General features: G+C 44.0%; 1 protein-coding gene across 1 annotated transcript in view; it reads right to left on the bottom strand.

The window, feature by feature from the left end:
• Positions 1-12,256, bottom strand: part of LOXHD1 (lipoxygenase homology domains 1) — a 150,132-nt gene that overhangs the window by 123,214 nt on the left and 14,662 nt on the right. Inside the window, exons 2-5 of the mRNA XM_027885827.1 lie at positions 10,547-10,661; positions 9,516-9,527; positions 839-919; positions 3-51 (exon numbers count right to left, since the gene is read on the bottom strand). Of these exons, the coding sequence (XP_027741628.1) occupies positions 3-51; positions 839-919; positions 9,516-9,527; positions 10,547-10,661 (257 nt within the window). The remainder of the gene's footprint in view (positions 1-2; positions 52-838; positions 920-9,515; positions 9,528-10,546; positions 10,662-12,256) is intronic.

Genomic DNA, 12,256 nt, shown 5'->3' on the forward strand with positions numbered 1-12,256 from the left:
ACGCGGTCGAGGAACCACCCCGCGTTCAGTCCAGTGTTGTCGTGCTCAATCCTAGGGGAAGAACAACCCTGGTTTTGGTGTTTTCATTAAGACTGGCCGTAAATTTCGTGGAATATTGTATATTAGGCAAGGCTAGAGCAACTATATACAGAATGCCTGTTTGTAGCCGCCTACCCAAAGTGTTTCAAAGAACTCACAGGCTTTTACAGGGTATTTTAAAAGTAACAATATATTTGTGGGTAGATGTCATAGGTGAATCTGTGGGCTGTTACCTTCAGGGGGATGCACACAAACAAACACAGCCCTCCACTTTCATTCAACATATGCATTCATTCACCTTGCACTGCATATTTAAAACAAAAGGGACTCTCTTCCCACCCTCTATCCCTTCTGCTCTCTTCTCCCTCTTACTTTGTTTTAACTACCTCTTCACAGCTTTCTTTGCACTACTTGCTAATTTTTAATTTTATAGTGGTCGGTCACATGGTGGTTAAACATAATAATCATAATTTACATGACACTAATTCAGCAAAAGAGGATAGCAAACCCCATTTACCTCCACTGGGACATAAAACCAGTCCTAAACGTTTTTCCCCATGATTGCATATGACAGAAATGCAATTCTTGGTGGGGAGCATGGATAGTTATAAGCAATACCGCAGGTGATTTCACGCTTCAGCTCGAATCTGAGGCAGTAAACAAGCTTTTACCACCCCTTAACTTCACCTTGATGGGAGCGCGTTAACGAATGATGAATAAAACATGGCAGTGCTAAAACCTCTACAGCCTGTCATCCGATTAGCACCTCGCAGAGAGGGTGCTGTGGTTGTGCAGGTACCTTATTTTCTTTATTTGTCCGACGTTGTTGGTTTTCACTCGGAACACGTCTGTTTTGCTCCTCTCGAAGGCCGTGCTGCTCCTGTAATGCACACGCGTCAAAAGCTGCAGTGAAAAACCAGCAACCTTGTCAGCAGCCACACGTGGTGGCCTGACAGAGCGCTAGTGCTTAAGGATGAAGAAGTGTCATTCCTAGTACTGGAAAGCTCTAATTTTTAGTACCCTCTCTCCTGTGAGAAGTTTTGGATGCTTTAAGTACTGACATGTAACAGATTTTTTTCCCTTCTCAGCCGTTAAGAGTCCTTACAGAAGCTGAGATGGAAGCTTCGGGGGAAATGCAGTAAGCTTTCCACCTCAGTTTCCTACTCCCAGGCACGTCCTCTCCTGCCATCCTACCCTCCAGGCATCAAGCAGACCCACTCCTGGAGGTGGAGCAAAGGGGCTCCACAGCCCAGCAAGTTCCCTGTGGAGCCACAGATATGCCCAGAGCTCAGCCAGAGTGAAAAGCATCCAACCACATCCAGCTTTCTGGGTCCATCTCCCATCAGTTCCTTTTAACAACTACTGAAACTTGCTTCAGCACTTTCTCCTGTGATCTGCATCTCACCCGAAGTAAAACAGTTGTAGGACTGGGAGTAGTTTGACTTTTTTGGTGAAGTGTTAAGCATGCTGTTTGTATTTCACAGGCGCAAGCCGAAAAGCAATACAAAGTCTATTGGCCCAGGTCAGGGGATGTAGAATTTAATTCCCATTTTCTGCCTCTAGCCTGCGGTGTGATCCTTGGCGAGCAACCTCCATCCTTTTCTAAGCTCGTTCTTTCCACAAAAACGCTATGAATAACATCAAAGCAAAGCCCATCCTTGCTCTGAGGATGCAGCCTCTCCCACCTGCCCTCCCTGATGGGCCCCCATTTCACCTGGGCCGCTAAGCACAGCCACGGATGATTAAACACAGCAAAATCCAGAAGTCATATTAAAACGAACAAAAAGCCACAGCGCTTCAGCAGCAAAAAGCCACAGTGACAAGAGGCTTGTTCTCAGAAAATTAATGAATATTAATACTTCCAGCAAGGGGGTTCAGTTTTGCTCCACGTCACGTGTGCCTTGTTTACAGGTTATTTTGTGTTCTCCACACCCCCCCATGCCCAGACTTCCTCCTCCTCCATTCTGCTGTTTCAGACACCATGCCAGGAGCACTGCCCAAGTATGGAAAGGCTAAAATGGTTAACCTTGCGAGAGACAATTAAACCCGGCTGAGCCTCCCCCAGCCTGGCTGTCGGAGAGAGAAAACAGCCAGTGAGTGCGAGGCAATTAGTCTGTCAGGCTTGAATGAGCATCATAATGACAGCAGCTTCTCCCTGCATTGGCTCCCGAGATCGATGCAGTGCTGCAGACTGCCACTGAGATGGCACAGGAGTATTAAGTGAGAATAATCAGCCCCAAGCTTTCAGTGCACCAGTGGCTGCTGGTTTGTGACAGTCCCACCGCTGTGCCGGGCTTCTTTAGTTGCTGGGATGCATGGTGGGGAGGAAACCTCCTTTTGGAGGGCGCCTGAAAAGTGCCCACTGAGCAGATGCTTTGCGCATCCTGAAATAGCTTGGGGAAGCATTGGAAAACGTGACTTAGTCCAGGGCTCAAACCCCTGGGTAGTCTTGCTGTCAAAAGGTAGGAAGAATTTGACAAGTCTCTTCCCTTGAGATGGACGTGCAGCATCAACAGCACAGAAAAGGAAAAATCCAGTCCCTCCCTCTAGCATGTTTCAGTATTGCCAATTACATGGCGAGAGAGTGAGTGAGGGAATATCTCACAATGAGTGGCTGTACTGAAATTTAACCTAAAAAAAGTGAGAGAAGAAGGGAAATTACAGCTGGGCCATGTCAGAGTCTGGTCCAGGCTAGGGCTGGGATAAGACATTCACGGCCTGATTACCGTAAGGAGCTCGTTACACAAAACAGTGCAGCACACTGCCTTGCACAGACCAGAGACAAATAAAGCAGGAAAAAACCTGACTTGGAAACTGCAGCATTATATTTCCAATATTCAGGCTTGACTGGCTTCAAACTCAGGGACCTTAGAGCATAAGCTTAGTTGGTCTAAGGATCTGCTGAATTTCATGTGAGCACCATCATTAATCTGAAATACCAGGCCAAGGCAACAGATGACATATGTTTCATTCAGATTTGTTATTTCACATATTTGATTGGCCTCCACAGCTCTATTTTCTTTATAGTCTGTTGTAGCTTTTTTTTTCCAATTGCTTTGTAAGAAACATCCAAAGAACTTCGTCAAAGACTAGTATATGAAATTCTTTCAGTTGAATAATTGCCTGCAGGCTGCACTGCTCGTGGAGCTGCAAATGTACAATGATTCAGAACACTTTGTCCCCTGGTTGGGTAAGTCACGTTGCTAAAAATCACCGCAAGAACTGGTGCATATTCAAGCATAGTATTTGTAAATCCCTGCATCTATCTCTTCTGCAGGCCATGGGCACAGGCAACAGAGCCAGTGCTTTGAGAGTTTTGCTACTATTTGGTGTGTTGATGGTAAAAAACTCTCAATGATGCAGTTTTGTATGCAAATGTACATAAACATTTGTACTAGTAATTTTTTTTTTTAAATAAAGCTGAATTAACAAGAGAAGATCCCACCACCTAAATGAAAGTCACATTTGAAATGGAAATTTTGGATATTTGTAGAAAATAGTCTTCACTTCTGATCAGCTAAGAGCACCCTTTATACAGCTGTGCCCTTAGGAACAGAGGGAATACCTGGGTATTGTTCACAGCAGAGGCATAAAAATAACAACCTTCAGCAGTGATGGGAGTTACCTAAACCAATTTAGCTTTGAATCCCTGCTTAACAGTCATTTAAATTGCCTTTCCATTAGATGTTTTACCCGAAAATGCTTTTTACACACAGAACTGCCAGAAAAAGCACCGTGGATGAAGGGCTGCACAGAAGCACAAAGTGTTATTGTGGATGTCAGTTCGAACAAAATTTTAAAGATGCTCCATTAAACCATTAGAAGGAGTCAGTTCTTGGTTGCATCTCCCTGAAACACTGCCCACAGGTCTGCCTGGTCCTGCCACTGAGGTTTAGCAGCATTAAGAGGAGTTGGGTATCAGAGATGATTTCGAAGGTCACACAGCAAAAAACATCCCACAGCCTGCCACTCTTTAGGGAAAAATAAATGCCATTGGGTTCACCTCAACCAAAGCTCATGGGAGGTGACTGCAGACAGGCAGCATAGTTTTAACATCTCACAGAATGCCAGGGCTGGACAACCCTTTCCATGAAGAAATTATTCCTAATAATTAAATTAAACCTCTCCTGGTGTGGCTTGGGACTGTTTCTTCTCATCCTGTCCCTTGTTCCCTGGGAACAAGATCCCACCTGGTTCTCCCCTCCTGTCAGGGAGTTGGAGAGAGCCAGAAGGCCCCTCTGAGCCTCTTTTTCTCCAGGATGAGCCCCCTCAGCTTCCTCAGCTGTTCCTCTTCAGACTTGTTCTCCAGATCCTTTCCCAGCTCTGTTGCCTTTCCCTGGACTTGCTCCAGATCCTCCCTTTCTTGACATGAGGAGCTCAAAATTGAACACAGGATTCAAGGTGTGACAGGAAGGAAATGGAATTTCTTCCCCAAAACACAAAATGAAGCCTTCTCCCTCCCCATATATTTGCAATTGCTGTAATGGGCTCTCTCCACATCCTGTTTTCATGTAGGATTTTCCCTTCCATCCCTCAGGCAGCACCGTCTGTAAAAGTGGCAGGGATGAACACTGGTCAATCCCTGCTGTTATGCTGGCTTGAAAGCAGGGACAGCTTTGCTCATCCTCAGGTTGTTCAGTGTACATTATAGGCTGGGTGAATCTGTGTTATCAGGCCTCTGGATAAGATGGCAGCTTGCCAGAAGATGCAAAAGCTATCGGAAAAATGCTGACAATGTGTTGGCCTCATCCCCCCGTTCCTCCCTACACATCCACTATTGATCACTCCTGGAGAGAGGACACTGGCCTGTACAAATTTACAAACAGCCTAACTGCAAAAAAACCCACATATGTTCAAACCATATTTACTCTTAACACAGAGCTCCAATAGCAGCATCATTAACCTCCTTCTTGGAGCAACAAATACTCCAGGGAGTTTGGTCTGCAAATATTTAGCCAAGACTGCTGTCATGAGCTGACAACATCAGTCAGCGGGTGGCTGGAAATACCACGTGAGGCAGCACACACATCCAAACACACTCCAGATGGAAAAGAAACCAGCAGAAAAGCACAGTCACCGTGGATGTCTCTGTACCGAGGACATTACTGACAAGCAGAAGAAATCCTGTTTAAGGAAGCACAGAAGAGTCAGTGAAAAAAAAAAAGTCCTATTTGAAAGGATTTAATTGGATTAGATGAACTGCTGTGGGGTGTAGCGGTGTGATGACACACCCAGGAGTCGAACACCAGCCCAAATCCACAGGAGCCTGTGTCTGAACTTACCCTGAAACTTTACAGATGCACTGAAACAGCCCCTGCCTTATCCATAAGCATTCCAGGTACAGATTTAGACAGCCTTAATGGCAGACATCAGGTAAGTGCTCCTTCACTTTGTACTGAGAGGAGCAGCAGCATCCTAATACTATTTTTTCATCTTTGGTGGTGTGATTTGCATAAAAAAAAAAGTGAAGCAGGGGTGTTTAATTTAGGTAATCTTAGCTATGCTTTGTCACAGTATCACAGAATGGCCTAGGATGGAAGGCACCTTAAAGATCATCTTGTTCCAACCCTCCCTGCCATGGGCAGGGACGTCTTTGTGGTCTGCTGCTGGTTGCTGTTTTCTGGAGAAACTGTGTACAAAGCAAACAGTGCCACTGACAAGACTGCAAAGTTTCCTCATCATTTCCCAATATTAAATTACATTCCGAATTGCGTTGACTTTGACAAATTTTGGGGAAAATGTTACTCTGTTGAAAATTTGCATCCCATTCCCAAGGAGAAATATTTTTATATTTTTCACAAGAATGAGCTCATGCACTTTTAAAACTCACATCAATGAGTTGGGATAGGAGCAGGATTTCGAGCAAGACAGGGTGGTTGAGTTTTTTTCAAGGAAGACACCTTATACTCATCCCATGGGGAAAACTGGGCACGTTTTACAGTCTGAAAAAATGCTGCTGGACACTTGATCAGCAGGGACCTAGGTCTAGCAGTTGAATTCCCTTAAAAGTCTGGCTATTTTAAGCAATTTGCTGTTTTTCTCTCAAAGGCTTGACCTTCCTTGTAGTTGTACCACCAGCTGCTACTTGCGTAGGTGCAGCTGGATTATAATTTATACATGGGCCAATTCTACAGGCTTTTGTTATTTGGGTTGTTCAAGGCTGCTGTCTAAGCCCAGCCTCAGGTATTTTGTTCCTGAAATGCTATACACAGGCTAGGTAATAAGCCTGAGCAACAGAGGGAGGAAAAAAAACGAAAAAAAAATTCCCACTCAATTTCTTTTTCAGAAGGGAATGTGCTGTCACTTAACGCCGTCCCAGATCATTAAGTCTTCAGACCGTACTGTAAGTGCTGCAGATTTGTACGGGTGTAAATCAGAGCACAGTTAGATACATAAACAGCTTTAAGATAGGAAACATCCCGTGGCATTAAAGGAAAAGCATTGCAGCTCATCTCTGAAGCAGCACTTGAGCAGGAACATGAGAATCCCTGCCCCCCACACACTTGGGGTTCATTTGCTTCCTAACCTGAACAGAACCTTCTGTACCAACTTATCTAGCCCTTCCTAACTTATTATATTAACTACTCAGAGTAATAAGCCTGCTTTCCTTCCTCTATTTATTTATTTATCCCAGAGCAGTTAAACAACAAAATCAGACCTTCTGCAACTGGGGTTGGCTTAAACTGTATCAGAGTGACAAAGCTTACCATCCTCTAAAGACCACCATGTACATACTCTGCAAGTCATATGTACTTGCTGGCATTAGGAACAGAAAAAGCTCTGTATAGCCAGCCAAGACCAGGTAGAAGAGACCTGCCAATTAAAAGTATTCAGCATCAGAAATTAAAAAAAAAAAAAAATTCCATTGTATAGTCTTCAAATTCAGTAAGAAGCCAGCTGTCACCAATTATCTCATCTTTCTTCCAGAGTGCCATAGCTGCTAAATCTTGTCTTTTTTTTTCCCTTTTTTTTTTTTTTTTTTTTTCTCTTTCTCAAAGGAAAAGTCTCACCATGAATATTAATTGCGGTTGTCAAAAGCTGGACCAGGTAAGCCTGACATTGAAAAGTGGCTTCATTTACACTAGCAAGAAATATATAAATTTGGACTAAACGCTGTGAATGAGCTGGTGGTGGCACTCACAGCTGAATTTTGCATTTGTTCCTTGGCCTCAGCCTGTTGGAAAGCACATGAGCATGAGGGAGAAATAAAATACTGTGGAGGATCAGCACTCTTTGGTCAGTCTTGGATGCCAGAGAATCAATTCGTGCCTATAGAAAAGATGCTGGAAACTGCCAAAATGCCACCCAGGAATGCCTTGTTGTTCACCCATGATGGAGCCAGTGGAAAGAAACTCATTTGTGGTGGTGCTTTTACCTTCTGGCTGAGCTGTGGCTGGTACAGGATGGCAGGTGGGGAACTGGAGAATTGCGTGAGCTGGGTTTGAAGAGGAATTTCGCCAAGAGCTGCTGGGCCCAAGCAGCACTTTGCCAGCACCCGTCCACCACCTCCATCACCACTGTTACCATCCCCCCAAAATGACAGACAGTCCCAGGCCCTAAAAACTACCTGACTGAACCTCCTTGCCCATGTAAATCGCAGAATGACAGAACAGTTTGGGTTGGAAACGACCTTAAAGCTCATCCAGTTCCACCCCTCTGCCATGGGCAGGGACACCTTCCACTAGCCCAGGTTGCTCCAGGCCAGGGATGGGGCAGCCGCAGCTTCTCCGGGCAACCTTTGCCAGTGCCTCACCATCTTCATAGCCAAGAATTTCTACCTAATACCTAATCTAACCCTGCTCTCTGTAAACTTAAAGCCAATTCCCCCTTGTCCTCTCACTCCGTGCCCTTTCTTGTAGGCCCCCCTTTAGGTGAGCGTATTTTGGGCGCTGCCACTTCCAGGACTGATGTTCCTCCTGACAGGTTAGGACAAAGATACGTGCCTCTCACAGTTACCTTATTGCTGGCCAGTGTTAGAAACACGTGATAATTCACCAGTTTTCCATGTCTTCCCTTTTACCGCGCACAACACAAAGACCTGAAATGTCATGGATTTCACTACCAGCACACAGTCACGAAAGAAGTAAGAGAAACCTATTCTAACCAGAAGCTGAAATGGTAGTACCGTCTTTAGGCAATGCATGATATTTTAGCTGCCTGTCATACATGAGGAAATGTAAGCTCCCATAAAATGTCATGCATTTGCAGTCATAGGTGAACTCGTGTAAACATTTATTTGAAAGATGCATGAGATTCCATCCTTTTGCCATATTAACAAATCTGCACAACCAGTTTTGGGGGGTCAAACTGACTGCTTCATGGTTTGCTTCATATTTACGAGGCAAGACTTTCAAATAAGCTTGTCTGCAGACACTTCTACCTTTTTTCTCGCTGTTCCTCAATGAAGCACTATAAAGCGCCAGGCTTTGCTTAGAGACACAGAAATTTTGCTGATGTTGGGGAAACCCCCTGTGGAAAGCTGTAGTTGCAGTTCTAGCGGTCACCTCCTGTGGGACCACTTTTAGGAGCCCTGAGCTGCAGAAGGTTGCTTTCCCTTGCCTTTCATCTTTGCTTACCAACACCTCAGCCATCTGCTCTCTGCAGCAACAGGGACCAAGACCAAAATGCTAACCCAGGTCTGAAGAAGCTCAGAGTGCTGCTGCTGCAACCTCAAATAATCCCTGTGTGTCCTTTCTCTTTTTTTTCTGTCACCAAGTGAAAATGGTGAGAGCAGGAGGAAAGACCAGGCATTAAACAAAGTGCCTGTACAATCAGTAGCTTGTTTAAGGCCACAGCTGATTGAGAAATCTGTTATGGAGATGTCTTGATTTCTTCTCTAAAGGGCATTCAGTATATATATATATATATATATATATATATATATATATAATGTTTTTAAAGTTAATATTTGGATTCTTTCCACAGCCATGAGCAGATGTCCACTCTCCCAGAGAAATGGCTATTAATGTAAATGCTGACCACAAGAAAACTCCCTGGAAAGCAGCTGTTGCTTTGATGGCTTTGCCAAATGCTACGAGGCAGGTTTGGGTTCTAGAAGCTCTTTCCTCAGCAGAGCTGCTGCTGCTCTCAGCTCTGTCACTGACCTGCTGTGGTTCCACATCTTCTTTTACCTCCTTGCCTCAGTTTCCTTCTCTGTTAAATCAAGGAAAACAGAACTTCACTTTGTAAGTTCTTTGGGAGGTTTGGATGAAATTCACAGAATAGAGACAAAGCATTTTTTACAGATAAATAATATACAGTCAGGAAGCTCTCCCTGATGTTTCAAGGGATTCTGGATGATAAAACTCCTTTGCCTAGCTCTGATTTCTGAATTTCAAATATGGCAAACAGGGCTGAAATTTCATGTATTTTCTTTACCATTCCCATATCATTTTCTTTACAGACTCTCATGTTTGAGTTGTTTCACTGGGAAGAGAAGCTCTTTTGAGGGTAAAATTTAAAATAGCTGCAGGTACCTCTTGTCGGTGCTGTAGAAATGGAGAAAATGTGAAGTTACCGTGTGACATTAGCACAGGATTAATAACTTTGAAACACATTTTCAAGAAAACCAAGACAATAAGAACACTGAAAAAACTGAGACACACAGCCTCTCTTACACCCTGTGAAGAAGGGATTTCTGCTTTATCTTAGTGCAGTTGCCTGGCTAAGGAGAAATTAGTGCATGCAGAGCTGGGACTTTATTAAAAGTCATCTTGCTTTTATGGGAAATGAGCACCTGCTGGCCCTGATGCTGACTTCTTAAATTAAAAAAAAAAAAAAAAAAATTTAGAGAGTCAAAAGTCTCTTAATAGGCTCCTAAATTATAAAATATGGCTTCCACTAAGTTCAGCATGGTGTTAAGGAGTGGGAAATTGCATCCACAGGATGGTTTTGGTATCAGCTGGAGGAAAATAGAACAGGGCCATCACAGTGATGTTCAACCACAACAGTGGGCAGTAAGGCACACAGCAGATAGGATGGAAGCAGTCTAAATTAGGCGTCAGTTTAAATTCTTCCATTTCTGCTTGCCTCAGATTTCCTATGGCTGGGTGTGGGTGGTTAACTATCAAGATTACTTCAAACTCACCGAGTTACTCTTCAGAATCATTCAAGGACATTTATGTCTGTACCTGACTAGCATGGAGACCTCAGTGGGATTTAGGCATGGGAATGTAGCCCATCATGCCCACTCCAACAAGCAATGAATATTCTCGGCTCCTAAACTGGGAGGTCCTAAAATAAGCTTTAAGAGAAGCAAATATCCCCACACCTTGCAAGTGTGAGCCTTATGTAATACGGATTTCCACCTACAGAAGGGAATGCAGGTTTGCAAGGGGTTGGGTAAGAAATATGCAATGGCAAAAATTCAGATTTCCCTGGTGATCTCAAAATACCTTTTAGATTCATTCCCTCTGCATCCATCAGCATGATATTATGCTACATCAAAATGCAGTAATAGTCCCTGAAGAACAGGCCTCAAAGATAAGATTTCCTTCTTGATACTCACTTGCTTGTCAGGTGGGTCTTGGGAGTAATCCCATGTTCTCCAAAGAGAGTAACAAAGACGTTGGCGTCTGTTCCCGCTCCCCGGACATCTCCTGTCACTGTCACCACCTCGTAAACTGTGGAAGGAGAAAAGAAAGGTCAGGACAAGAGGAGAAAGCCCTCACCTTGTATGTTATAGGTCCAAGTATCCCCAAACCTGAGCTGGAAGACAGACTGCCAAGATGGATCTGTGCACCCACCACCCAAACAAGCCCATTTCTTGGACAGGGCGTGGTCAACCCAACTGCTGAAAATCAACACATCAAACCAAAACTGGTGAAGATGCTTCACATGGGCAGAGAGGGATTGGGTTAGGACAGATTACTGCTGCAAATAAAACACTTCTCCGTGAACACGTTGCCTCCCCTACCATAATGCGTGTGCATGTGTTACATATAACAGCTGAATTTATGTGAAGCGTTAAAGCTGTTGAGCCACTTTTCATTAATGCACATGTCAATGCAATGCACACTTTGCTGTTTGCTCGGGTAAGATATTTGTATCAAAGCTGAGACATCACTGCAGCCAGAATTTTTTTTTTTTTTTTTGCACTTCGGTTGTCCTGGAGACTTTAACCGAAGGCAAAATGGTAAATCGTGAGGAGAATCATGGAATGTTCTGAGTTGGAAGGGACCCACAAGGACTGTTGAGTCCAACTCTTCCTCCTGTGCAGGGCAAACAGGGCAACCCCAAAACCCCCCCATTGCCTGAGAGCACTGTCCAAAGTCTTCTTGAGCTCTGGCAGTCCTGGTGCTGTGCCCACTGCCCTGGGGAGCCTGTTCAGTGCCCAACCACCCTCTGGGGGAAGAACCTTTTCCTGAGATCCACCCTAAACTTCCCCAGACAATAGGTAGGAAAACACTTAAAATGAAGTCTAAATGCTCTCTATCTATTTATCTTTCCAAGTAGCAGGTTGAGTGACGACTTTATTTACACACAAATATATCTTCTTCAGAGACACGCGACTTTAAAAGAGCCTTTTACTCAAGTGGCATGACAAGATCCAGTGGCCAGAAGGTAGCATTAGACAGATTCAAATTACAGTCAGACACATATCTCTTGGACAGGATGATGAGTGAAGTTAGAACAAGACTTGAGGCTTGAAAACAGGTTACCTTTGTGAAGGACGTGTCTTGGTTGGCTCAGCACAGAAGAAACTGGAAGAAACCGTAACACTTTGCCTGTGGCCAAAACAGCATCCTCATGGCCCTTTCTGGCTTCATACAACAGGAGGGTCAGTAGCTAATAACAATATTTCAGCCTCAGACCCATTAGATGGAGGACAGCTAAACTTTCATTTCATCCTGCACAGCCTGACTGCTAGGTGTGTGATTTCTCAGACCTAATACTATAAAAATGTCCTTCATGGGTGCATTAGAACTGTTAATGTATTTTGTTAGCACCCATCTTTCCCTTATTACATCAAATATCTATTCTATTCACATATGTATTCTATATATATTCAAAAGAGACAAAAAATGTATTGGAACTCTGCTCTGAGCACCAAATGGTTTTTCCCACTAACAACTCTTCCCTTGAAACAGCACCAAGAAGAAATTTAATCACTGTTTCAACCAAAAAACATGGAGACAGGGCAAAATCCAGGGCACTCACATAAAACTGATTGAAAAGTATTCCTCATTTCAGCAGCTCTATTGCATTGAGTCGGGGG

Source organism: Empidonax traillii, unplaced genomic scaffold (assembly GCF_003031625.1).
Source record: "Empidonax traillii isolate 1590-97213 ecotype Southwest subspecies unplaced genomic scaffold, ASM303162v1 scaffold10:size5872457, whole genome shotgun sequence".
In the NCBI taxonomy this organism is placed as follows: Eukaryota; Metazoa; Chordata; class Aves; order Passeriformes; family Tyrannidae; genus Empidonax; species Empidonax traillii.